Source organism: Salpingoeca rosetta, assembly GCF_000188695.1.
Source record: "Salpingoeca rosetta unplaced genomic scaffold supercont1.4, whole genome shotgun sequence".
Lineage (NCBI taxonomy): Eukaryota > Choanoflagellata > Craspedida > Salpingoecidae > Salpingoeca > Salpingoeca rosetta.
This window is the reverse complement of record NW_004754930.1, coordinates 1,947,152-1,973,346: the sequence shown is the minus strand read 5'-3', so window position 1 is coordinate 1,973,346 and position 26,195 is coordinate 1,947,152. Positions and strand designations below refer to the sequence as shown.

General features: G+C 56.2%; 6 protein-coding genes across 6 annotated transcripts in view; 3 read left to right on the top strand and 3 right to left on the bottom strand.

The window, feature by feature from the left end:
* The window catches only part of PTSG_01494 (uncharacterized protein), a gene marked incomplete at both ends in the record, with an annotated part of 3,279 nt that extends 1,148 nt beyond the window's left edge, over positions 1-2,131 (top strand). Inside the window, 5 exons of the mRNA XM_004997413.1 lie at positions 184-278; positions 472-585; positions 953-1,105; positions 1,705-1,868; positions 2,056-2,131. Of these exons, the coding sequence (XP_004997470.1) occupies positions 184-278; positions 472-585; positions 953-1,105; positions 1,705-1,868; positions 2,056-2,131 (602 nt within the window). The remainder of the gene's footprint in view (positions 1-183; positions 279-471; positions 586-952; positions 1,106-1,704; positions 1,869-2,055) is intronic.
* Positions 2,132-3,585: 1,454 nt separating this feature from the next.
* Positions 3,586-6,100, bottom strand: PTSG_01493 (major larval glue protein; the record flags this gene model as incomplete). Its single annotated transcript, XM_004997412.1, has 3 exons — positions 3,586-3,816; positions 3,964-5,090; positions 6,032-6,100. The coding sequence occupies 3 exons, from the start codon at positions 6,098-6,100 to the stop codon at positions 3,669-3,671; spliced, it is 1,344 nt and encodes a 447-aa protein (XP_004997469.1). The 3' UTR covers positions 3,586-3,668.
* Positions 6,101-7,916: 1,816 nt separating this feature from the next.
* PTSG_01492 (uncharacterized protein) lies at positions 7,917-14,657 on the top strand. Its single transcript, XM_004997411.1, has 18 exons — positions 7,917-7,985; positions 8,308-8,380; positions 8,530-8,605; positions 8,796-8,881; positions 9,061-9,211; positions 9,632-9,720; positions 10,029-10,160; positions 10,388-10,506; positions 10,761-10,896; positions 11,230-11,302; positions 11,465-11,667; positions 11,863-11,991; positions 12,454-12,601; positions 12,853-12,955; positions 13,141-13,195; positions 13,520-13,621; positions 13,898-14,023; positions 14,417-14,657. Exons 2-18 carry the CDS (start codon positions 8,330-8,332, stop codon positions 14,465-14,467), a joined length of 1,830 nt encoding a protein of 609 aa, XP_004997468.1. The 5' UTR covers positions 7,917-7,985; positions 8,308-8,329; the 3' UTR covers positions 14,468-14,657.
* Positions 14,658-15,743: 1,086 nt separating this feature from the next.
* PTSG_01491 (uncharacterized protein) lies at positions 15,744-22,283 on the top strand (the record flags this gene model as incomplete). Its single annotated transcript, XM_004997410.1, has 6 exons — positions 15,744-15,901; positions 16,475-16,879; positions 17,154-17,215; positions 17,505-18,325; positions 18,593-18,954; positions 19,421-22,283. The coding sequence occupies 6 exons, from the start codon at positions 15,744-15,746 to the stop codon at positions 22,281-22,283; spliced, it is 4,671 nt and encodes a 1,556-aa protein (XP_004997467.1).
* Positions 22,284-22,679: 396 nt separating this feature from the next.
* On the bottom strand, positions 22,680-25,484 carry PTSG_01490 (uncharacterized protein). Its single transcript, XM_004997409.1, has 7 exons — positions 25,265-25,484; positions 24,998-25,062; positions 24,446-24,702; positions 24,001-24,166; positions 23,644-23,763; positions 23,326-23,465; positions 22,680-23,093 (listed from the first exon to the last, which is right to left on the bottom strand). The coding sequence occupies exons 1-7, from the start codon at positions 25,317-25,319 to the stop codon at positions 23,012-23,014; spliced, it is 885 nt and encodes a 294-aa protein (XP_004997466.1). The 5' UTR covers positions 25,320-25,484; the 3' UTR covers positions 22,680-23,011.
* A 423-nt stretch (positions 25,485-25,907) lies between these two features.
* PTSG_11747 (uncharacterized protein) overlaps positions 25,908-26,195 on the bottom strand; it is a 3,606-nt gene continuing 3,318 nt past the window's right edge. The window contains exon 9 of the mRNA XM_004997408.1: positions 25,908-26,195. This exon is cut by the window's right edge and continues 568 nt beyond it. The gene's annotated coding sequence lies outside the window, so the exon portion shown is untranslated.

Below are 26,195 nucleotides of genomic sequence, written 5' to 3'. Positions count from 1 at the left end.
GCAGTATTTTTCGCCCGCTGCGTGCGTTTTTTCTCATCGTACAACATAACTCATCTGTGCAGCCTCCTCATTGCTCTATGTACTCCAAGCATAAGATCACGTGCACGCCTGTGCTTGTGCTTGTGTGTGTGTGTGTGTGTGTGTGTGTGTGTGTGTGTGTGTGTGTGTGTGTGTGTTGTAAAGGCTGCGATAAGGTGTACCGCTGCAATGACACGGAAGCCAATGGCTGCGTCGCCATCACCAACTGCACTCAGACCATCTTCAGCACCGGCATGCAGGTGTGTGTGTGTGTGTGTGTGTGTGTGTGTGTGTGTGTGTGTGTGTGTGTGTGTGTGTGTGTGTGTGTGAACGTGGAGGTGAACGTGTGCGTAAATCCTTCCTCGTGCGAATCTTGACGCACCTCCCACAAGTTGTTGTCTCTGCACACACAGTGTACTCACACTGCCACCACCGCCGCCATCACGGCTGCAGGTCACTGTTGACTGCGACCGCGGTCTGCCGCTGGACGAGCGCGATGAAGGCGGGCTCGACTTCTTCGCCATGCGCTGGAAACAGGCGCTTCAGGAAGATTGCCACATCGGCAGGGTTTGTTTGTTTGTTTGTTTGTTTGTTTGTTTGTTAGTTAGTTTGTTTGCTTGTTTGTGTGTTTGTTTGTGTTTGTTTGTGTTTGTTTGTTTGTTTGTTTGTTTGTTTGTTTGTTTGTTTGTTTGTTTTGTGTGTGTGTGTGTGTGCTTGTCCACCTGTCCACCTGTCCACCTGTCCACCTGTCCACCTGTCCACCTGTCTACCTGGCTATACACACCGCGTGCGTCCGTAATTCCGCACGTGTGCCTACCCTCTATCACCCCCTCCCCTCTCTCTCACTTTGCTCTCTCCACTCACACCTCTCCCTGACGCTTCCCCCATCCCTCTTCCACCAAAACACACATCACAACCACCATCATCTTCGCAGTTGTGTCGCTACAACGGCGACACGGCCGCAACCATCCACGTGGTGAACGGAACAACTTTCCGCACGACGGTGCTGAGCTCCGGCGAAGTGGACAAGCTCGTGGAATGCACAGCCAGCGCCAACTTCCGGTTCAACAGATGCAGTGTGACAAGCGTGAGCGAGGTGGAACTGACGACGACAACAACAACAACAACAACAACTACAACTACAACAACTACAACTACAACAACAACTACAACTACAACAACAACTACAACTACAACAACAACAACAACAACAACAACAACAACAACAACAACAACAACAACTACAACTACAACAACAACATCGACATCAGGGTGTGGCTACGGTTGCGAAGAGCGCGTGCACGTGTGCCTGAGCCAAGTGAGTGCAGCACACGAACCACATCCCATGAACAGTTGCACGCTTGCCGTTGATGCTGTGTCAGGAGTGACGTGTTCGTGCATGCCATTGTGTGCGCGCGTGTCCATGTTATACATGTCCGGTCCGCAACTGGGTCATCTACTCCACATCCCCCCCCCCCTCTTTCCCCCGCGTGTTTGCATTCCATTCCTTGGGGGGTGCCCTGATACATCCCCGCTTCCAATCCTTGCGTTTGCGTGGGTGCACCTCTCAACCGTTGCACACACACACACACACACACACACACACACACACACACACACACACACACACACACACACACACACACACACACACACACACACACACACACACACAACACCTTGCAGGGCATCTTTGCGGACTATTCGCTGGACGCGTACACAGACTGCGTTGCGGTTGCCGGGCACCACACTGAGCTCGCCCTCATCGATTATGGCATCTGCTTGAGCGACTGCCCGGACATTACGCCCGCAACGACAAGCGACGACGTGCTGTCGACTCTCAGATGCTGGTGCGTCTGCCTGTGCCTGTGCCTTTGCCTTTGCCTTTGCCTGTGCGTGTGCGTTTGCGTGTGCCTGTGCCTGTGCGTGTTCGTGCTGCTCTATCCTTGTTCCTATCCCCCCTCTCTTCCCCATCCCCTCGCGCACACAACACAAACATACACACAAAACACACAAACTTTCACACAACATCTCCAGGAAAAACTGCGCGTTCCTCACGGCCAATGTGGACTGCGACGTCGAAGTGACCACGTCAACCACGCCCGTGCCCTAAGCCTGTCGCCACAAGAGAGCACACACACACACACACACACACACACACACACACACCACGGCACTGTACACACGGCATGTGCACACCTTGGCTCGCTGTCCTTCTGCCAACGTTCCCCCTCTCCTTAAAGCACACGCACACACGCCCTCCCTCTAGCCCTCCTTGTCATCCACTTAACACCTTGTGGTTCTTACATGATCTACATATACTTTCTCATGATTTGGTTGTAATTGGCGCAAACGAATGAGTTTGAGTTTGAGTTGAGTGGTTGGCCCACACGTGACAAGGAATCATACACACACGACACACACGTCCATACATCCAAACAAGGGTTGCCCTTAAATATAAGCAACTCAACAAACAAACATACACACACACACAGGCAGAAAACGCGCTGCCTTTCCCGCCTCCACTGATTAGAAGCAACGAGCATGTAAGACGGTGATGCTAGTTGATTGGCGCGCTTGCTGCTTGCATGCAAGCAAAGCAAGGTAGCCATCGCGCGACCGTGTGTGTCGGTGCAGCGAATAACCACAGCAACAACGACAACCATACTCGTGCATCCGTGCGTCAGGGAAGAGAGATGGGCAGGCGGTAACCGCCGAGTGGGAGGAGACGGTGAAAAATTACAAAAGTCGGGCGGGAAACACGCACAGAGTGGCCAGGGAATGGCGAAGACACAGACGTGTGTGTGCCTGAAGCACGTCGAAAGGGCGCAACAACAGCCATGAGGCGAGTCGCAATCAACGACAGACGTGGCGACACGCACACGCAAAAGAGAAACGAAAGCTTTCTGGTGAAACAGTGAATGGAAAGTGGCGATGGCGATATTGACACAGAGCGGTTCATACAGAAGGAAGGAAAAACACACACAAACAAACAAACAAACGAACAAACGAACAAACGAACAAATAACACGAGACAAACAAACACACAAGACAAAAAAACAAGCGAATGTGACTGAGACCGGGAAGGGAACTGTGGACACATGACGCGTCACAAGTCGCAACCGGGAAAGCAAAGCCATCAATCCGGATTGTGCACGGCAACAAGCAACGGTCCATCCAACAGGCAGGCAGGCAGGCAGGCAGGCAAGCTGCTGCTGCAAGACACTGTTGAGGACAAGTGGAAGAGCTAGTGCAGGCCAAAACGCGGTGATGTGTTGAGGCAACAAGATGGGGGGGGGAGGAGGACACCAACGGCACATGGAGAGAAATAACAGTGGAGATAAACGGCCGGGTGTTGAACAAACGGGAGGTGGGCGAACGAGTGACGAGTGGGGCAGCAGCAGCAGCCTGCGGCTTGCCAGAAGTCAAACAAACGAAGAAGAAAAAAGGAAAGGGAAAGGAAAGCAGTAACAACAACAGCGCGCAGCGAGCGACATGGTGACGTGTGGTAGCGGGAGTAAGCGTTGGCAAAGAGGGGTTGGCCGGCAAGTTCACTGAACCGGTGCTGACCACCACCCCCATCACCAAGCCCATCACCAAGCCCGCCATGATCCACAGTCGTCGACCTATTGCTGGAGCTGCGGCATGCTTTAGACGTCGATGGCGGGGGCCACGGGGATGACGACGCCACCGTGTGCGGCCTTCTTCAGCGAGGCAGGCGCAGCGCGGCCCTTGGCGTGGTCGTCCATTGCAATCACGGCGCTCAGGTCGTGGGCAACACGGACCTTTGGCCGAGACCTACACGTGTGGAGTGGAGTGGGGTGGGAGGACACACAACAATGGTGAGCGGGTGTTGAGATCCAAGAGGTGCAGTCGATGCAACAAGCAAACAAGCAAACAAGCAAACGGCAGCAACAAGGTGAGGGACATCGACATGCAACTTACTTGACACGGACGATGGCGACGGCAATGATGGCGGCAGCAATAACAACACCAACGGCAAAGACAACCACGGTTGTGGTGGAGAACGTGCTGCTGGCCTTGTCCGCAGACGGAGCCGGGGTGGAGTAGAAGGTGGACAGAGGGAAAACAAGGAGAGTGCCGCTTGTGGTGGTGGGCGCGGGGGTGGAGTAGAAGGTGGAGAGCGGGAGGACGCTGAGGGTGCCACTCGTCGTGGTGGGCGCGGGGGTGGAGTAGAAGGTGGAGAGCGGGAGGATGCTGAGGGTGCCACTCGTCGTGGTAGGAGCTGGGGTGGAGTAGAAGGTGGAGAGCGGGAGGACGCTGAGGGTGCCACTCGTCGTGGTGGGCGCGGGGGTGGAGTAGAAGGTGGAGAGCGGGAGGACGCTGAGGGTGCCACTCGTCGTGGTGGGCGCGGGGGTTGAGTAGAAGGTGGACAGAGGGAGCACGCTGAGGGTGCCACTCGTCGTGGTAGGGGCTGGGGTTGAGTAGAAGGTGGACAGAGGGAGCACGCTGAGGGTACCGCTGGTGGTGGTGTCACCACTGCCACTGCCGCTGCCGCTGCCGCTGCCGCTCTCGTTGGGGACGGTGGTTGTGGTGGTGGGGAGGGGAGCACAGGCGAAGACGCCAATCTCGAGGGTGGGGACGATGAGGCAGCGGTCGTCGGGGCACTGGCCGGGCACGGGCTCGTAGAGGTAGCAGGGCGGGTCCTGGAACTGTGGCGTGCACACGCCCCAGCTGTTGTCCCACATGTAGTGGAACTCGCAGTGGGGGAGGTAGCCGCAGCCAATCTGCGTGTGGGTGACGTCGCAAGGGATGGCCTCAACCGAGGCGCCCTCGTAGCAGAGGTTGAGCTCGGAGAGGAAGGAGCAGCGGTCTGTTGGGCAGGTGGTCTCGCTGAAGTAGTCGGCGCATGCGGGCTCCGTGTCGAGCGGGTAGCAGACGCCAGTCACGGTGTTGAAGTAGCAGCCGTGGGTGTCAATCTCGCAGTCGGCGTGGAGGGCGCGGCAGGAGAAGGCGCGACAGTACAGGCGGTCGTTGGCGTCCAGGTCCAGCGTGCACGCGTCGTTTGCAGAGCACGCGTACACGTCAAGGCCATAGCAATTGTCTGCCTTCTGTGGTGATGGCGGTGGGAGGGAAAGCAAGGAGGAAGAAGAAGGCAGGATACAGTTGGTGGGTGAGTGACGACGTGTTGCGCAGAACCACATGTGCATGTGTGCGTGTGTGTCAGGTGGTGAACTAAAGGAAAAAGAAAGGGAGAGGGAGACAGGAGTAGAGAGCAAAGGTCATTGCTTGTAGCCAAGCAAAGAGGAGGGGAGACGGCTAAACAACTGCAAACAAACTGCAAACAACTGCCGGCAACCATGGAAGAGAGACCAAAACAGTGACCAAACACGAGCAACACATTGCACTTCCACACACATATGGGAGTGCATGCATATGCACGGCAAAGCACACACACACACACACACACAAAGAGGCGCGAGCAATGGTGCATGCAACGCAACACCCATGACAAAACACGCGCCACCATGTATGCATGGGTGGGTGTGTGCGAGTGCAGCCCCCTTGTGTGTTGTTGTTGTTGCTCATGGGAAAACAGCACGAATGCTGCGAGGAAGGAGGGAAAACAAGCGACGGAACCAGGTATGGAGAGAGAGAGAGAGAAGAGAGATAGAGAGACCGAGAGAGAGCTGGGAAAAGAGTGGGGGGGGCAAGGAGAGACAAGCCAGGAGAGAAGAGACACAAGAAGGGACCGGCGGCAAAAGGAACCAAGTAAACCCCGACTAGCTCGGAAATCGACGGTGGCACTGCAGCCGGGTTGGGATAGCGTGTGGGGGGGGGGGAGAAAGCAAGCGGAGAAAAAGAACACAAGGAGACAACAAGCAGAGGAGAGAGGGGGGGGGGGAGGAGGGAGGGAGAAGGCGCACAACAACATGCCTGCAGGCAACAACAACAACAACAACAACAACAACATGCCTGCAGGCAACCACAACAACAACAACAACAACAACAACAACAACAACAACAACACACAACAACCAACAAAGCTTACCGTGGCAGAGGCAAAGAGCGCGCACACAAGGGCGAGCTGGAGGAGCAACATGTTCATGTTGAGCTGCATCTTGAGATGTTGTGCTGCTGAGCAGGGGCAACTCGGGTTGACACTGCGTGTTTCAGCGGAAGCAAAGCTGGTGCTGCTGCTGCTGGTGGCTGTTGCGGCTCTTTTTGTCTTGGTGTTGTGTTATCTGCTTGGAGGTGCTGTAATGGATGGTGGTGGAGGAGGTATCAAGAGATGATCCAGCAAAGGAGAAACTCGCGCACTCGATGCTGTTGGTGGAGAAAGTGGAGGTTGAGAAAATGAGTGAAACAGAGACGGGGGTGGCACGAATGGAGACAACTTGGCTGCTGGTGTGGCGCGGTGTTTTGTTTGCTTCTGCGTTTGTTCTTTCGTCAAGCGGGCGCGCTCAGTCAATGGCGCTCTGGGTCGCTGATGAGCGGTTGCCGTAAGGTGTGCAGCGGAGGGAAGTGCAGAGGTGTAGAAAATGAACAAACACCTGACACCACTGGCAAAACTCACAAGGAAGTGGAGCCGCGACAATAGAACAATAGAACGAGATGACGGCAATGCTGTCGTGTAATGGCGTGGTGGCTGGTGGCGCTTGGCGCTTGTATCTGTGCGTGTGCGTGTGCGTGTGCTTGGCTGTTGTGGCTTGGCTTGGTTTTTTTTTTTGCTTTGCTTTCTGCGCTTGGCGCGCCGTGTGCTGTGTGCTGTGTGTGCGTGTGCGTGAGTTTGTGGAAGAGCACCAAACTGCTGGCGGCTTGGCTTGGACAACGAGTGGGCCACAACCAACCAAACGAATCCCCTGCCCCCTCCAACGAACATCAAGCCGTTTTAGTTTTTTTTGTTGTTGTGTGTGTGTGCGTGTGCGCGCGTGTGCATGTGTGCACAAGTGTGTGTGTTTGTTGCGTGTGGTGTTGCCTCTTTGTTTGGCGCGTTGCGTAAAGCAAAACACACAGCCTAAGTGTCCCTGGTCAGTGTGCAGCTTGGCTTTATGTTTGGATGTGCAAGGGAAGTGCGCTTAACCGAAACCGCGCCCTGCATGTCAAGCACAAGGTTGTGCGGATGTTTCGTGGGTGTGCGAGCAAGTTGTCGTCGCGTGGCGTCATCCACGCCTCATGGCCTGCACATTGGCCCACGCGCAATGCAGGGCGTGTGTTTAGCCTCGCAGCAGCGTGTCGTTTTGTCCCGATGTTCTCCCCACACAAAACACTACACACGCCCCTTGGCACTTCCCTGTGGCGCGCTACTGGACAAGTTGTTGCGTGCATGCACCGGTATTCGACACCAACCCCCACTGAGCACACCACAGCACGCTACAGCACAGCACGCTACATCACGGCAACCGCCCCGCCACGCAACACCTTTCGACCCGCGCCGTTGCCCAGCCACGCCACACCCCCATGGGTCAAACGGTCGACTTCGATCGTGTGGAAGTGCAAGGAAGTGATCATGGAGTTTTGAAGCAAAACATCACAGAATTAGCTCCTTCGCCACCACAGTGCGGGGCACTCCGGCGTAAACCGGTGGGCCACGGTCTGTCCCACCCAACCCCACGCCAACCACCTTTGGCCAATCCGGCCACTTCGGTGCTCTGCCTTAATGTGTTTGTTCTTGCTTCTGGTCTTTGCCCTCGTCGCCACATCACGTGCTTGCACGCTAAGCGAAGAAGCGAAGTCAGAAGAGGCCCACAGACAGCAGCAGCAAGAAAAGCATTAGGATCATGTCATGTTCAAACATGTTTTACATTTGCGTGGTCATTTTTCTTTTATTTTGATAATGATTCCATGCCCTAATATGGGTGGGTACGATTGTTTGTTGAAGTTTTCATGGAAATACACTGTGTTGATTCATGTTGCAAAACACTCAGCAATTATCCCACACCCGTAACAGACATCACAATTTGCCGTTGCGAAGGAAAACCCAACAAACCGCGACCGAAAAAAGGGTGAGGAGGCGGCGGTGATGTGATGAGGGAGTGTTGTTGTGGCGGCGATGCAGGCGACGATGTAGCTGTAGTCAACGTCGAGTCGAGAAGAACTCTTCTTGCCTCCTGTGCCACACTCACACTCACACTCACTCACACACACTCACACACACACACACACACATACACACACACACATACACATACACACATACACATACACACATACATACGCAGACACTCGCACTCACTCACTCACGCACACACACACACACACTCACGCACACACACACGCACACACACACACACACACACACACACACACACACACACACACACACAGATCACACAGCTTGACAGCCGCCATGGCTTTCCGCCAATCGACGCTGCCACCGCTCCCTGGCAACTCCTTCAATGTGAGAGAGACGCAGCATGTGGTCGTGTGTGTTCGTGTGTATGTGTGTCGTGTGCAAAGTGGGAGACGACTGCTCAATGTTGTCCAGGTGACACGGTGACATGTGCTCACGCTTGGTGCTCTATGGCCCTTGCTCCTTTGTGCCATCAGACTGACCAGGCGCCAAAGCCCCGCAAGCAACAGCTGACGTTCGCAAACGGCGTTCCCGTCGTCCTCTCAGATTCAGGTGTGTGCTTGCTTGCGTGCTTGCTTACATGCTTCTGCTTGTGCAGTGGGCGGTTGCTGTGCTTTGCCCTTTGTTGTTTTTGTTTTTTTGAGTTTGTGTGCACGTACTCACAGATCAAGGCACTGCAAGCCTTCAACGTTACCTAACTCCAAATCCGTCCCCTCCCCCCAAATTATGCAACCCTCTGCAGACAAAGCAAAGCGCGTCCCCAGCTCCACTCTGCGCAGTGATCCCACCGTTGCCAAGCAGCCAGCATGGCTCGTCTTTGACCGACAGGTGCATCCGTTTGGACGCAAGCGTGTCCGCATGCATTCGCCTTGATGTACATTCGATCCAAGCATGCGTCCATCCCCCCCTTACCTGTCTCCACCCTTTCTTTCTTGCACACACAACATCACACACACACACAACATCACACACACACACGAACACACACACACACACTACACGCGCAGACGCTGTCGTTTGACGCGTACTTTCAGGAGGCGGTGCACGAGCGGCGCGAGGAGCACTTTCGCGTTCGCAAGTGCAAGATCTTCTTCTTTCCCGAGGACGACACTCTGGAGGTCATTGAGCCTCCAAAGGCAGACAGCGGTCTCCCGCAAGGTCGGTTGCGCGTGAGCTGTTGCTGTTGCTGCTGTGTGTGTCTGTGTCTGTGTGTGTGTCTGTGCGTCTGTTGCTTGTTTGTTTGTTTGTTTGTGTGTGTGTGTGTGTGTGTGTGTGTGTGTGTGTGTGTGTGTGTGTGTGTGGCTGTTGTGTGTGTGTGTGTGCGTGTTGTGTGTGTGTGTGTGGCTGTGTGTGTGCGTGGCTGTTGTGTGTGTTGTGTGGGTTTGTGTGTCTGTGCCCATGTATCTGTGTCTGTGTACCTTTGCTGTGTTTGGGTGCTGCCTGGGTCTGTATCTGCATGGTGTTATCATTGCTGCGTTTACTGCACCAGCAATGCACCCTATCCTCCCCATTAATCACTCACCCGACACACAATTCCGTGCGTATTTGCTGCTGCTGCTGCCGACGCCACCATGCCAGGCAAGCTGCTGCGACGACACCGCGTGCCCAAGCCTGCGCCGCGCGATGACGAGTTTTACGAGGTGGAGGACTTCAACGTCGGCAAGGAGGTGCGGGCACACTGCTGCGCTGTGTTGTCCTGCGTTCCGCTGCGTTGTGCTGTGCTGTACTGCGTTGCTTTGTGTGTGTGTGTGTGTGTCTGTCTGTCTGTCTGTCTGTCTGTCTGTCTGTCTGTCTGTCTGTCTGTGCACGTGTGTCTGTGTCTGTGCGTCTGTGCACGCGTACGTGTGTTCATGCGAGTGCACGCGCAAATATGGGTTGTGCACGTGTGTGTATGGTGTTGTGTTGTGTGCTGTGTTGTGTTGTGTGCCTGTTCAGGGACTCATTGCCTTGTTCCCCCTCCCCTGTGCGCGTGCAGATTACCATCTACGGGCGCACGTTCCTGATCTACGACTGCGACAAATTCACGCGTGACTTCCTCACCAAGCTCGGCGTCAGCGTCGGCCAGCCACTCCAGCCGCCAACAGACCCATACTCAACCCTCCGCGAGGTGCGTGCTGTTGATGTGTGCACGTCTGCATGTTGTGTGTGTGTGTTGTGTGTATGTGTGCATTCCCGTGTTCAACAGCTGTGTGGCTGTGACATGTGTTTTGGTGCAGTCTTAGCCGGTCTCATTCCCACCGCTCCTCATGTTCACCCTCACGCTCCCGCTTCTCATCTCCACTTTAAAACCACACATGCACACACACATACACATGCGTACACGTACTTTTGTAGAACGCCAAGGCGACGCAGGTGCCGCTTCGCCCATACGAGCGCCAGGACAAGCTCAAGCAGTTTCTCGAAAACGACCGCAAGGTCCTCCGCTTCTACTGCCTCTGGGACGACTCTGACAGGTATGTGCGTGTGTGTATCTGTGTGTCTGTGTGTTTTTGTTTGTTTGTTTGTGTTTTGTGTTTTTTGTGTGTTCTGGTGCACGTGGAATTAATTCCGCCAGACCTGAGCAGCATCCTCTTCTCCACACCTTTAGTCGTCCACCCTCATCCAATCTCCACTCCAACCCCAATTCCCCCTCCCTTCCCCCTCCCTTCCCCCCCCCCCCCTTTCTCCACATACACATGCAACTCCAACCGTGGCTGCGGGTGTCCAGCGAGTTTGGGGAGAAGCGGTATCTTGTGTTGCACTACTTCCTTGCGGACGACACACTTGAGATCCGTGAGGTGCAGCAGCCAAACAGCGGCCGCGATGGACCAGGGGTCTTCCTGCGGCGCCAGAAGCTGCCAAAGGTGCGTGTTTATGCGTTTGTGAGGGGTTATGTGTTTGTATATGTTCGTTTTTGTGTGCGTGTGTTTCATGTGTGTTCTGTGTTTGTGAGGGTTTATGTGTTTATTTGTGTTTTGTGTTTTGTGTGTGTGTGTGTGTGCGTGTGTGCGTGTGTTTTGTGTTTTGTGTGTGTGTGTGTGTGTGTGTTGCTTGATTTTGTTGCTCTTCACCTGCAACACTCAACCTTGGAACCTCATGCTACTCTCCACACACACACATACACACACATACACACACACATACACCTTTTATTTTGTTATATCCTCACCGATGCTTCTGCTTGATTTGCCCGCCAGGACCACCACGGCCAAACCAAGGTGCCGGGCGCCGTCACCAGCAGAACCCTCCTCAACGTCTTTGCCCCGTCAGGTGTGTGCATGAGGCACTTACTTTGCTCTGCCGAACATTCCCACCTGTCCCTGTCGCTATACAACCATCCACACACTGCATTTCTCGCTCACACCCATCGTTTGTTCACCACCACCACCACCACCACCCCCCAACGCTCCCCACACACTTCACACACATCAGGGCTGCAAGGCCGACACATTCTCGACAGCCTGCACACGGGCAGTGGCGAGTCAGCACACTACACAGACAAGGACCTTGAGATTGGTGCTGAGATCAACGTGTATGGCCGCACGGTCCTGCTGTGCGACTGCGACGATTTTACAAAGGCATACTACAAGGAGAAGTATGGCATGGACCACTTTGAGCCCATCCACGTCGAAGAGGTAGTCATGCATGGTAGTAGCGGTGCTGGCGGTGGTGCTGGGTAGTAGCAGTGACGGTGGTGGTGGTAGTAGTCGTAGTAGTGGTTGCCGAAGCCCTTACACAAGCCATTGCACAACCGCACAAATGAACAAAATGTTGCACGTTTACACGAGTCCCTCACGCTTGCGCGCCTGTGCTGGTCCAATGCGTTTCAGCCGGAGGATGAGATCCCGCGCATGCCAACACCGCCGCACACGGGCTTTGGCACGGAGGAGGACTCGCTCGTCAGCGTCAACCACCTCATCCTCAAGCCCCCAAAGCGCCAGTTCAAGAAGTGGTTCGAGGTGCGAGCAAGTTTGTGTGTGTGTGTGTGTGTGTGTGTGTGTGTGTGTGTGTGTGTGTGTGTGTGTGTGTGTGTGTGTGTGTGTGTGTGTGTGTGTGGGTGTGGGTGTGGGTGTGTGTGTGTGCGTGCGTGCGTGCGTGCGTGCGTGCGTGCGTGTGTGGGTGTGTGTGTGTGTGTGCCGGTGGGTGCGTGTGTGCGTGCGTGCGTGCGTGTGTGTGTGGGTGTGTGTGCCGGGGGGTGCGTGTGTGTGTGTGTGTGTGTGCGTGTGTGTGCGTGTGTGTGTGTGTGTGCGTGTGGGTGGGTGCGTGGGTGCACGTGTGTCCTGCATTTCAGTCCACCATTGACCACGCTTCCGGGATTCTTCCTGCGCCGTCCCTCAATCACCCAAACACACATTCACATGCATGTGTTATTCACATTCCCCCATCCGCAACCCCCATCATCCTCCTGTTCCACTTGTCAGGAAGGGTCGCGCTCGCTGCAGTTTAAGGCGCGCATGGACACGGACAACCCCGTGGATATGGACCGTGAGTTTGCCATCACATTCTACCTCGCCGACGACACCCTCGCCATCTTCGAGAGCCGCAAGCGCAACTCGGGCATCGCCGGAGGTAAGGGTGTCTGTGCATGCATGCGTGTCTGTGTATGTGTGCGGGCGTGTGTCTATGTGTCTGTGTATGTGTGCGGGCGTGTGTCTATGTGTCTGTGTATATGTGCGGCGTATGTCTGTGTCTACGTGTATGTATGTGTGTCTATCTCTCTGTCTCTCTGTGTGTGAACGTCGACACGCTTGCATACGTATAGCTGACAGCAGCGACTTTCGCCCCGTCGCCCCGTCCCTCCCCCCCAAACACGCGTGCAGGCAAGTTCCTTGAGCGCTGCCAGCTGAAGGTGCCAGGCACATCTCGCGCGTACGGTGTTGAGGACTTCCGCCTTGGTGCTGTCATCGAAGCCAACAAGCACAGGTATGTGTTTGCCGCGCTCCCCCTGCGAATGACTGCTTCGTTTGCAGCGCACTCTTGTGCTTTACATTGCTGCTTGCGTGTGTGCGTGTGTACGTTTTTTTTTTTTTTTTGCGTGCGCGCCACGTTGTTGATTAGATGAGGTTTCTTGTCATGCACGTTCTCACGGTGTCCTTGCCATTTCGTAGGTTCCTCCTCACAGACGCATCCGACTTTACGTTTACCTTCATGGAGCAAAACAAGGTATGGATGCCCTCGCGTGTTGTGCTTGAACATGTGGGCGCTGTGCTTGATTGCAGTCCACCAGCCGCACAAACAGACACACAGTGGCAACGACCCATGATGTCGGCATTTCTGCCGTGCTATTTGCTTCTTCCTGCGTTCAACACGTCTCTTTTCCTTGTACATCGATGCACGTGCTTGTGCACCCACACATTCAAAACATGCACGCACACACAATCACACACACTCGCACGCACACTCGCACGCACACTCACACAATCACACACAATCACACGCACACGCACTCGCTCACACTCAAACGCAACCACGCCCGTCCATTGCTAGATGCCGGAGAGCGACGTGGACGCTGTGTCTGCGAAAGCAAGACAATCACTTCGCGACAATGCACCGAGCGTGCAGGCGGCCCTTCAGGGCGCAGACTCAGTGGTTGGTCGAAGGCCTTGCTTGCTTGCGTGTGTGTGTGTGTGTGTGTGTGTGTGTGTGTGTGTGTGTGTGTGTGTGTGTGTGTGTGTGTGTGTGGAGGACCGTAGCCGTCGTCTTCACTCTGCCACTGTGATTGTGCGCTTTCCCTCATTGGCGCATGCATGTTCACATCCACTCGCCGCTTGCACATGCACGCACACATACACACTCTCTCGCACACACACTCTCTCGCACACACTCACACTCTCCCTCTCACGCCTCCGCGCTGTGCTTTGTTAGGAGCATGGGGTGCTGCCACTGGACGTGTTTGAGGGCGTGATTGTGCAGCACACGGCCGACCTGACACTGCAGGAGATTCGCACACTCGCTCGCCACTTTGCCGAGGGTGGCGATGCACGCAACAATGTGAGTGACATGCGATAGTTTTGAGCTGCGTCAGCCGCTGCGCATGCCCCTTTCCTCCACCATGCGCTTCTTGCACCGACACTACTGTTGCTGGTCATGGTGGTGGTCGTGGTGGTGGTCGTGGTGGTGGTCGTGGTGGTCGTCGTCGTCGTGTTGGTCTCACTCTCCATGGACAGTGTACATGCACGCAAACACACGCACTCAAACTCACTCACACACTCAAACTCACTCACGCGCACTCAAACACGCACACACACACACACACACACACGCACTCAACTCACTCACACACACGCACGCACTCAAACTCGCACGCACACACACATACACACTCACACACAAACACACGCACTCAACTCACTCACACATACACAAACACACACGCACACGTAGGGTATCAACTATCAGCGCTTCACTGAGGAGATCCTGCACGCAGATGCCTGATCGCATGCCTGCCTTGTGTGTTTGTCCTTCTGTCCTGTGCGTGCGTCCCCCCGCCCCGTCCACGTGTATTTTGCTTAACGTGTTGTGGTTTTGTTGCATCATATCAACACACCATACTGCCCTGGTGCCTCGTGCCCCCCTGCCCTGCTTCTTGTCCTTGCTTGTCTTTTCCATTACAGCCTACCGGTTGATATGGAAAGTGACAGGGAAGGGGTGCCAATGTTGACATGACTCGCGCGCGCACATGAGAATTCACACACACACACACATACACACACACACACATACACACACACACGCACACACACACGCAAACACACACACACACACACACACACACACACACACACACACACTCACACAGACAAACACACACACACACACACATGTGGTCATCACGCGAAAATGGTTTGTTTTATGCTGCAGCTCAAAGGAGTTATGGAATGATGTCATTTGTTGAATTGGCACGAATGACATGATCGGCTCATTTGAGAAATCTTGTTGCATTTTCCTTGATTTTTCTTCTTACCGAGCCCGCCAACCCCGACCTTGCCACCCTCATCAAACACCAACCACACACATACGCAAGCTCATCACAGACCACCGCAAAACACACAACACGCACAACTTCTTCGTTTGCGCGTGAACCCAAGCACACGCGCACGCCCACGCTCAAACACCGCACACCTGTGACTGACCACAACTCTCCAAGTTGCACCGACCGCGTTCAGGCATCCTCTTAGCCACCCTCGGTAAGCATTGGCGCGCACACAATGCCGCCACGGTGCGCGCCATTTTCACTTGCTTTCCTTCGGTGGCTCTCTGCTTGTTGTATGCGTTTGTGCTGGTTGATATCCGCCTCCATCCTTGAGAATCACTGGCGTTGTTTGTAGTACACCCTTTTACGCGCCAAACTGCTCACCCCTTGCTCAAACACGCACACACGCACGCACGCACGCACGCACGCACACACACACGCACACACGCACGCACGCACACACACACACGCACACACACCCACACCCACACGCACACACGCATAACACGTACGCGCGCGCACACACACACACACACATCCACAACACGTATGCGCGCGCAAACACGCACCCATAGACACAAGCCCGCGCCCCGACACACGCGCGCGCGCCACCGGAAACCCGCTCTTCAACACGCGCCGCACGCACGCGCGCGCAAGCTACGCACACGAGCATACGATATACACGCATACCCCTGTCGACAGGCCTCGGCTTTCGACACACGCCTCTCGACAGAGCGCATGCCGCGAACCGCATCCGCGACAGCAGGTGGTCGCAAGACCGCCAAGAAGGCCACGACCTCAGACCAAGTGGCCCTAGAGCAGCCCGCCACACCAGCAACCAGCGCCCCACCCACCACCACTGTCGACACAACACCCGCCCCGCCACCCGTCGACACGTCAGCGTCCTCAACCACCAGCAAGGCAACCATGATGGCCATTGGACCCACGCCTCACTCACTCAAGAACGGCGCATCCACGCCACCATCACCGTCCCCGTCCTCGTCCCCTTCACTGGCTCCTTCAGCTCCATCATCTTCTCCGCGTGACCCTGCTGCGGGCCCCTCATCATCGTCATCGTCCACCAACCGCAAGCTCTCGCACGCCTCGTCACCGTCGCGCGGCTCAATCTCCGCCTCTTCCTCGTCTGGATCATTGACGTTGAGCCAACCATCGCCGCCACCTTCCACCAAAGAAGAAGAAGTCATCAGCGAAGACGAAGTGGCAACGGCAGCAGCGCGCATGTCATCGTCGGCAGTGGCCACCAAGGCATGTCACAGCAGCGGCAACAAGAAGGACAACAACAACAACAACAACAACAACAACAACAACAACAACAACAACAACAACAGCAGCAGCAGCAGCAAGAAGGAGGAGAACAACAACAACAGCAGCAGCAGCAGCAGCAGCAGCAAGGTCCCTTTATCGTCCAAGAAGGTACCCGCCCCGTTGGCACCCACGCACCCACCGAGCGAGCTGCTTGTCGACACAGAGGCACTGACCTACGGAGACTTGCGTCGTTTGCGGAAACGGGTCTACTACTCGGTTCACAACCCTGAGGTGGAGCTCCTCGCCGTGGCAGACTTCGTCTTCGAGGCCAGCAGTCAGCCGTTCCCACACAACCCCCAATCTCCGACTCAGCTTCCCGACCCACCGACGCCAAAAACGCGCCGGAAGCTCCGCCTCGCCTCGACGGGCACAGCAGCTGCCTCCCAAGACACCACAACCACCACCAAGGGCAAGAAGAAGGCGACAACCCAGCGGAAGAAGGCCACACTGGCGTCAAAGGCCACCGGCGCCAAGAAGAAGACACCATCGACGAAGAAGACCTCCGGTGGTCCTCGCGCAAGTGCCAAGAAGTGCAGCATTTCGACATTGTACGCACACACACACACACACACACACAGACACAAGTACTTATTGCAGGTTCACTGCGACACCGTTTGAGAGAGAACACACTTGTACATGCACAACTACCGCAAGCACATGTTAATGTCACCATCTCATCAGCCTTTCCCCTCCCAACACACACACTCACACAACACAACACACACACACACAACACAACACACACACACACAACACAACACAACACACACACACACACACACAACACAACACAACACAACACACACACACACACACACACAGGGCACCCAAACTCTCCGTCCTGGAGCAGCCTCAGCACGCTGGGCCCACTCCGACCGTGTCAGGTATGTCTGCTGGCGATGCCACCAGCTTGCCGCTCGATTGTCATTGCATGGTCTTCTGCGTGGCGTCTGCATGTGCAGTGCTGTGTGCTGTGCGTTCGGTTGTTGCACGTTATGTCAGACACGACCCTCCACGTCCCCATGTGAATGCTAGCGTGTGTGTGGTCCCTTGTCTTGTGAACGCGTGCGCACGAATCCATTGCATGTCCTACATGACTCGTATTCCATCACCTCCCGTCCACCTTTGCCTCACTCACACCGCTACACGTATTCCTTTTTGCTCTACGTGCAGCTGCAAACGAGATTACATCCTCAAAGAGAGGCCCTAGTGCCGCGGCTGTGGCGCCTGCGAACACACCCAACGGCAACGACGGCACTGGCGACTCTGAGCAGCAGCACCAGCAGCAGCATCCGCAAAAGAAGAAGGCCAAGGTCGCAAAGGTTGGCGCTGGCAAGCCAAAGGACGCCGTTGCCAAGGCGCGCGCAGCAAAGGGTGCCAAGCAGAAGAGCGCCGCTGCCAAGCACACAAGCACCAAGGCCGCCACGCCCAAACGTGGCCTTGCAACAGCCAAGGCAAAGGCGTCCAAGAGTGCTGCCACCAAGGGGGCGACCGCAAAGCGCAAGCCCCAACCAGATACACCATGCAGCGAGAGCCATGGCCCCACCCCACAGCCAGGCGCTGCCATCCCCGCTTCACTCATCCCCGTGGTCAATGGCGAGGGAGTGCCCGTGCGCAAGCGCCCAAAGCGGGCATCCCGCCCACCCCTGCGCTACCGCAAGGCAGAAGCCGGCGGCGATTCCAGCGACAGCAGCAGCGACAACAAAGGCGCTACACCAGCGCCGCCGCTAGCGCCGGCAGTGGAGGGCGGCAGTGTGGGCACCACGCAGCAGCAGCAGCAGCAGCAGACACCGCATACCCCGGGCCGCAAGCCGACCAAGAAGCGCAAGGCTGCGAAGCGCCCCCCAGCTTCTCAGCGCGACGGTACCTACAAGCCCTCAAGGGTTTCTTCGGCCCGTGCAAAGTCCAAGCGGCAGCCTCGCAAAGTCAACCAAGCCCTGGAAGTTCTCGTGGAGGAGCTTGGCCGCTGCGAGCGAAAGCTCAAGTTTGTCTCGGTGCGTGCTTGTTGCGAAACAGGGAGGGAGAGACGTGTGCGTGTGTGTATGCGTGTATGTGTGTCGTGTGTATGTGTGTATGTGCGTGTATGTGTGTGTGTTGTCGTGTGGAGCCAGTCACACCTTCATCCGGCTCTGAGGTTGTGCTTGCAGGCATGATGTTTGTGTCGCTCTGTGAGGTGAGGATGCCGTTGAAGGTTGGATGTGACCAAGCGTGTCCACTAACGTTTGCGGTTTGTGTCTTGTTGTTGCCGAATGTTCGGTTAGCTGCAAGCAGGTGACGTGGTGGTCGTCAAGCGGTTGCCCGGGGCCCTGGAAGGATGCATTGTTCGCAAGGGGGAGGCACAGGAGGGCGAAAAGGCCGTCGTCGTGCAACCGCCCATGTTCCCCAGCACTTGGGTTCGCCTCAAAGTTGGCGACCGGCCAGAGATTAGCGCGCGCCCGTCCAATCTCGACTGGGAGCCCACCGAGGAGCGCATCAACGGCATTCGCCCTGCTCGCGCCGCCCTCAAGCGGTTGGGTAGCACGGTTCTGTTCAACTTCCTCAAAGAGGGCGCAGACATTGTGATCAAGTCCAAGAGTGGCGGGTGTCACCGCGGCAAGCTCACGGGACCGCCCAACTTTCCATCGTGCGTACATGCCAGTGGTCATCGTGTTGGTGCTTGTCATTGCTGGTTGTTGTGGAGCTGTGTGTGCTTGTGCTTGTGCTTGTGTGTGTGTGTGCTTGTGTGCTTGTGTGCTTGTGCTCGTGTGTGTGTGTGTGTGGTGTGAGTGTGGGCATGTGCATTTATGCTTGCAGGCACATGTTGTGGGGCATTTCGTCTGAGTTGCGCCTGCTTGTGCTTGCAAGCAAGCTGCGTGTGCACACACGCCCTGCTGAAATGCATGCAAGCACCACTGCCCACCTGGTCTTGTGTGTGTGTGTGTGTGTGTGTGTGTGTGTGTGTGTGTGTGTGTGTGTGTGTGTGTGTGTGTGTGTGTGTGTGTGTTGTGTGTGTGTTGTGTGCTCCACCCCCACCCCACGTGCAACTCACGGCTTGCAACTTGCTCCACCCCTTGCTATTCTTGTAACGCCCCATCTCATTTGCCTGGCAGGACGTGGATTGTTGTGACGGAAACGCTCCCCGACGGCACGACGCGCTTGCACAAGTGCCGGAGCTCCAACGTCGTGGAAGTGAGCCGCTTTGGGATGACGGTCAACCCAGAGAAGATTGACATCGCGCTGGCCCGCAAGGTTGTCGAGTGCATGAAGGCCGAGAAGCAAGCAGCGGCCGGCAACCAGCCACAGGTCAGCCCCAGCAGCAGCGGCAGTCAGCCCACGTCCGCCGACAGCCCGTCGTCCTCAGCAGCGTCTTCAGCATCGTCATCGCCGTCAACAACAACAGCCGCAGTGACAACGGCGAAGAGGAAAGCGCAGCGGCCGGGGCGGCAGCGGCAAGGTCAAACCGGACGCGGAAACATCAGCCGCGGGCAAGCAGATAAAGGCGAGACCAGCGTCAGCAGTCCACGGCCGCTGCAGGCCCAGGGCATGAGCGTCTACAACAGCGCTGTGTTCATCCAGCCACACGGCGCGAGTCATCAGCAGCATCCACATCCACACATGGGGTTTGTGGTCACCAACGGGTACTGGGTAGCTCCAGGTGGCATGCACTGGGGACCACAAGTGGCAATGCTACCTGCTTCTGCAACAACAGCAACAACACCGGACGCGGCAGCAGCGGCACCGACGAAGACGTCAGCGCTGCCATCAGCAACCACAGCACCGACACATGGCATGTCTGGCATGTCCACGGCAGCCATGGCACAAGCGCCATCCGCACCACCTGGCATGATGCCCATGATGCCGGGCATGGCGCACATGCCTCTCATGTTCCATCCCGTGGGGTCACATGGCGTGCCCATGACAATGATACCAGCCATGTCACCGTCGCCTGTGCAGGGCATCACCGCCTCAACAACAGCAGCCGCAACAGCAACAGCAACAGCAACAGCAACAACAACAACAGCAGCAACAGTAGCAACAACAACAACAACAACAACTTCTTCTTCTTCTTCGTCTGCTGCTGTCGCTGCTGTAAAACCTATGAATGTTGCATCCGCTACTGCCGGATCCTCGTCCACCTCCTCATCCTCCTTCACAGTGCCACTCTACGCACCCGATGTGGAAGGACAGCCGGCCGCTGCCACCGCCACCACCACAACCACCGCCACGAGCGCGAGTGAGAGCACAGGGCCCGCGGCCGTGTCAGCCACAACGACAGCCGCCTTGGCCTTGGTCAGCCTGTCTTCATCGCGCCCTGCGTCCCCGGATACCGATACTGGTTGTTCAGTGCCGGGCAGCACAATCGCCGCGCCAGGCGCGTCAACGGCAGCGAGCGTGACAAGTACAGGCGCTGGCATTGCTACCGCGGGTACCACAGCGGCGAGCATGCCAAACACAGCCATGGGCAATGCCAGTTTCTACACGGCGGCCGGCTTGGGTGGAGTGGGCACGACCACGGTGAGCACTGCGTCTTCGACGACGGCTACGCAGGCTTTCTACAACCCAAGCACAAGGGGGCAGTTTGCTGCTACTGCTGCACCTGCATGGCAGCCGATGGCCTCGTCAGCAATGCCAGCGGTTGCCACGGGAAGAAGGGTTGTGAGCACCATGCCGTCTTCTGTGGCTTGTGCGACGGGCGGAGAATCGTCCTGGTCGCAACCGGCAGCAGCACCAGCTCCAACACATACAGTGCTGCTGCCACCAGGGCCCATCTCCACAGCCATCTCCGCAAGCACCGCCAGCATGAACGCAGCCGGCATCGGCGGCACCGCGACAACAACGAGTGGCGGCTCAGCAAGCACGCCGTTGCCGACCACGACGACGCCACCAGCATTCACAAGCCGCGCCACCACAAGCAGCTCCATCACCACTAACGACACGACTGCGACGCCTGTGACCACCAACACCACCAGCAGTACCAGCAGCAGCTTGTTCCCTGCGAGCACAACGCCTGGTGAAGATCAGCGACCAGCAAAGTCCAAACGCAAGACGCTGCCCATGTCCAGCGTCTCAACGACACTTCTTCAGGAGGCGATGATGGCTGCAGTGAAGAAGAAGGTGGCCGAAGCGAACCAGCCACCACCTCCGCCACCAGCGCACAAGACGACTGTCAACCCCAGCACGGGTCTGCCCATGTGTTCGGATCCTTCCTGCGTGGTCTGCACGACCAAGCCACGCGTGAGGCAGCGGCTTCCATCCTCGTTTTTCGAGCAGTGGTCTGATTCGGGGCTTGTGTACAGCCTGGCGCCCACATCCGCAGCACCATACGCGGGCCATCCCCATGCCAGTGGTGATTATCCCTACACCCCTGCTAACGTGGCTCAGGCCTACATGCACAGCGGTGCACCCATGACGCACGTCGGCACTGGTGGTGCTGGCACTGGTGGCGCAGGTGTTGGTGGCGCAGGTGTTGGTGGCGCAGGTGTTGGTGGCGCTGGTACTGCCCACCCCATCATGGGCCCTACCTTCTTTGGCTTCCAGTCATCGCCTTCAAGTGCCACCGTGACCACCAGCACAACAACCACCAGCGCTGCAACTGCAAGCACCGCAACCGTGGGTGTAGTGACGACTGCATCGCCTGCCACCACATGTACCACTTCAACCACTGGCATCGCTACCACAGTCACTGCTGCGCCCACCACCTCTGCCAGCACCAGCACTGGTGTCATTGGCGCCACCCCTGTCACTTCCATCGCCACGACAACCTCAAGCAGCACCGGCATTGGCAGGGGCACCAGCAGTGCTCCCACCACCTCCGTGGCCCCAGCTGTCATGCCATCACAAGCTTCAGGTGTGGAATCGTCTACTCCTTCAGCGACTCTGCCTGGCACTCCACCACCACCACCGCCACCGCCACTGCGTGCAACAACAGAAGCAGCCACAGCCAGTGATGACCCCTCCACCGAGCGTGCATGATGTGTGTGTGTGTGTGTGTGTGGTGTGTGGTGTGGTGTGGTGTGGTGTGATTTGTGTGTGTGTGTGTGTGCGTGTGTGTAAGTGCGTGGCGCGCGCGTGTGTGTAAGTGCGTGGCGTGTGTGTGTGTGTGTGTGTGTAGGTGCGTGGTGTGGTGTGAGACGTGTAACATACCCCGTCAGCCGTTGTGCATATTGCTGGCTCTGTGCTATTTGAGATTGAGTTGTTGAGGTCAATGTGTCGAAAGGAGGAGAGCGAATTGAAAACCCTTTGTGCTTTGTGTACTCTACGTTGGTTGTTCCCAACCGGGTCCCAACTCGCTTTCATCACCTGAACCGAGTTTGTATCAAGTTGTATTTAGCTGTGTGTATCTTTCTTCCAGCGATGCCATGTATCTATTTGCATTCCCTCGTCTTTGTGTATTGTATCATGACATGAAGCTTTCTCTTGCGTTGGTGAGTGATTATTGAACAGTCCATCAAAGAAGGCGGTCGGGGATGTGCGAAGGGGGAAGGGGCTGCTTAAGCAAACACGAAAGGAGGCAGAGAGAGGCTGTGGTGGCGTGTTGCCAACATATAAGCAACAACGCAAACGCATACAGGGAGCTACTAACAGTGGGAAAGGGAACAGCATAATGCACGCACGTGTGTTTGTGGGCAAGGGCATGTGCGTGTGTGTGTGTGTGTACGTTCGTGTGAGTGGGGATGTGTAGGGGGTTGAATCCGTTGGGTTTAATCATCTGTGCTCTTGAAGTGGTCGTCATCAACGGTCGAGTACACTTGTCCTTCGTTCAGCAGCTCCTCCACAGCAGACCTGTGTGTGTGTGTGTGTGTGTGTGTGTGTGTGTGTGTGTGTGTGTGTGTGTGTGTGTGTGTGTGTGTGTGTGTTTGGGAGGGGGGAACCAAAGGTTAAGATAGTGTCCATGCTTTTGATGAGGTTGAGCAACAGTGTTCATGCGCAAACGCACAGACAGACAAGACACACACAGCACACACGCACACAGACAGACACAGACACACATACACACACACACATACACGCGCACCTGATCTGTGGCTCGTTGAAGCCCTGTGGTCTGAGGCGGTCGAGGATGGTGGACATGCCAACACCTGTCTCCGATGCGCTGCCCTCTGTTTGGATGACGTTGAGCACAGCCTGCAAGTTGCGAGGAAGTCCCGTGTCCATCTGTTTCATCACACACACAAGGCGTAGTGTGAGAGTGTGTGTGTGTGTGTGCGCGCGCGTGTGTGCGAGTGTGTGTGCGTGTGTGTGTGTGAGTGAGCGCAACTATCACCACCACCACCAGCAGCAGCAGCAGCAGCACCGCAACCACCACACATACATGCACAGAAAATCAACGCACTGGTGTGTTGTTGAAGGCGGTTGCGCCGTTGGTCGCCGTGCCCATGCCTTGCCCAGCCATACCGGCCTGGGACGGTTGTGAGCCACGCGGCTGACCCGCCTGCAAACCAAGCTTGCGCTCCTGTGGGTGAAACGTGGTTGAAAGGGGAAGGGGGGGGGGTGAGAAAATGGAACAAACACAAACACAAAGAAAGGACTGCATGTGAGTGGATCACGAATAAATAGAAGGCCGGCCGGGGGATCACAAACACAATAGGCAAGGAGCAAGGTGGTGGTGGAGCAAGGTGGTGGTGGACAACAAGCAGCGGAAGCAAGTGTTCAGCACGCCAGCAAAGAGGGGGGGGGGGGAGTCACTTACGCCGAGGATGCCGTGGCTGCTGACCAAGTTGGCGTAGACGACATTGAGAAAGTGGTATGTCAGCTCGTTGTGATCGTCGATTGGGGTGATGAGGAACGCGTTGAGGCGCTTTGAGTCGTCCTCGCCCGCGCGTATCGACGCAACAATTCGCACGTAGCGGCCCTCCCTGGACCATTGTGCGCAAACCACGAAGGAAGCGAAGCCAAGCGTAATGGCGGTCCGTGAGCACAGGTAGGGCGCATGCATGGCAGTGCTTTGCGCTCACGCACACACCACCGCTGCAAGGCACAGCATGGGTATACACTCCGGCATGGGCACAGCATGGATACACACTGCGACATTGGCGCAGCGACACCACAGTATCGACGCACACACACAGACACACACAGACACACACAGACACACACAGACACACGCACACAGACACACACAGACACACGCACACCTGTTCTGTGCCACCTCCTCTGGGACTTGGGGTTCCTCCTCGTCATCGCCACCAGAGAGGTACTGCATGACATCAATGAGACCCGTGTGGTCCTCCACGTTGTAGGAGATGCGGGTGGCCTTCTGCTGCACGTTGCGGATGACGGCCACCAGGGCGACTTTGTCCACAGCGACGCCGTTGACGATGAAGCTGGTGTCGTCACCGCGCTGCGCGTCCTTGACTTGCTTCACGCACACGGGCGTCACTGTGGAGATGCGCTGTGGGCAGACACACGCACACATCCACGCACACATCCACACAACAAGGCACCGTGAGCACATGTGTTTTGTTTGTTGTGTTGTGTAAGAAAGAGAGAGAGGGAGAAATGTGCGTGTGTGCGTGTTGGCGTGTGTGCGCGTGTGTGTGCTCTGTGTGTGTATGTGTGTGCTCTGTGTGTGTGTATGTGCGTGTGTATGTGCGTGTGTATGTGCGTGTGTGTGCGTGTGTGTGCACGAGTAGATCTCTTCCTCGCTGCATAGACAGACACACACACTGAATGGTGCTGCAGCGAACCTTGATGCCAGCATCTGCGGGGCTCTGGCTGGAAAAGCCACCGCCTTCGCCAGTCATGAATCCACCTGAGCAGCGGCGCAGCAGCAGCACGCGGTGAGACGCGGATCGAACAATGAGATAAGGGTACACACGCACCCCCGGCACAAAAACCATGCAAGAAATCGACAGACAGACAGACAGACAGACAGACAGACAGACAGACAGACATACACACACACAGACACACAGAGACACACGCACACAGACACGCACGTACAGCGTGCATACCGCCATTGGATGTGTTGTAGTCACCAAAGCCGCCACCACCAAAGCCACCGTCCATGGTTGGTTGGAAGGGTGAGGAGGAGAAGCAAGTGTGAGCTCAATCGAGGGCACGACAAGAGGGCTGAATCTGGCTGAGGCACGCTTGTGTGTGTGTGTTCGTATCCGTGATGTCGTGTGATGTGTGTGTTGGCGGTCGTCTCTTGTTGTTTTGGCGCCAAAAAAGAGAAAGCAAGAAATCACGGATTAAAACTTGTCTGAACCTGTTTGATGTGCTGTCGTGTTTTGCTTTGCGCAGCAGCAGCAACTCTATCTTCCCCACGTTGCAAACGCCCCCACACCCACACTTCCACTGCAAACACCCCTGCACGCTACATATTTGGTTTGGCTTTTATGAGGGGGTTAGGCATGTGGGACTTGCAAAGTATACACCGACTTACACAACCTCACACGCAACCTTACGAACAACACATGCACACACATGCACATGCACTTACAAATAAACGCAAACGACACCGATGCAGCACAACAAACAGCGTTGCATGTACAGGGTTTAACCACGACAACAACAAAAACAACAGGGAGGGAAGAGTGTAGCGCGATCACTCCAGGCACGCGCATCACGGCACACCAGGCACGCGCATCACGGCACACCAGGCACGCGCATCACGGCCACACCAGGGTGCAGCGGCTTCTCACGTCTCCTCCCTGCACACAACAGAGACGGCTCTGTGAATGGCAGCAGCCAAAGACAGCCGTGAGCAGCACTCACTCGCCCACTTAACCCAAAACTCACCACAACTCAAACGCGCACACGCAACGGCGGCGGTGGTGGTCACACAAACCATGCACAGAGCACACCAACCAGCCATCAACAACAACAACAAGCACCTGACGAGTCCTGTAACATAAATTGCAACGGGAGAACTCCCAAACA

Bases quoted from the DNA above. Each gene is read 5' to 3' on its own strand.
- PTSG_01492 (XM_004997411.1), top strand. From the start codon at position 8,330: ATGGCTTTCCGCCAATCGACGCTGCCACCGCTCCCTGGCAACTCCTTC. The intron at 8,882-9,060 runs GTGCATCCGTTT...CTACACGCGCAG, and splicing joins GGCTCGTCTTTGACCGACAG to ACGCTGTCGTTTGACGCGTA. The intron at 10,161-10,387 runs GTGCGTGCTGTT...GTACTTTTGTAG, and splicing joins CATACTCAACCCTCCGCGAG to AACGCCAAGGCGACGCAGGT.
- PTSG_01490 (XM_004997409.1), bottom strand. From the start codon at position 25,319: ATGGACGGTGGCTTTGGTGGTGGCGGCTTTGGTGACTACAACACATCC. The intron at 24,167-24,445 runs GTGTGCGTGTGT...ACAATGGTCCAG, and splicing joins GAGGAGGTGGCACAGAACAG to GGAGGGCCGCTACGTGCGAA. The intron at 23,094-23,325 runs GTGCGCGTGTAT...ACACACACACAG, and splicing joins TTCAACGAGCCACAGATCAG to GTCTGCTGTGGAGGAGCTGC.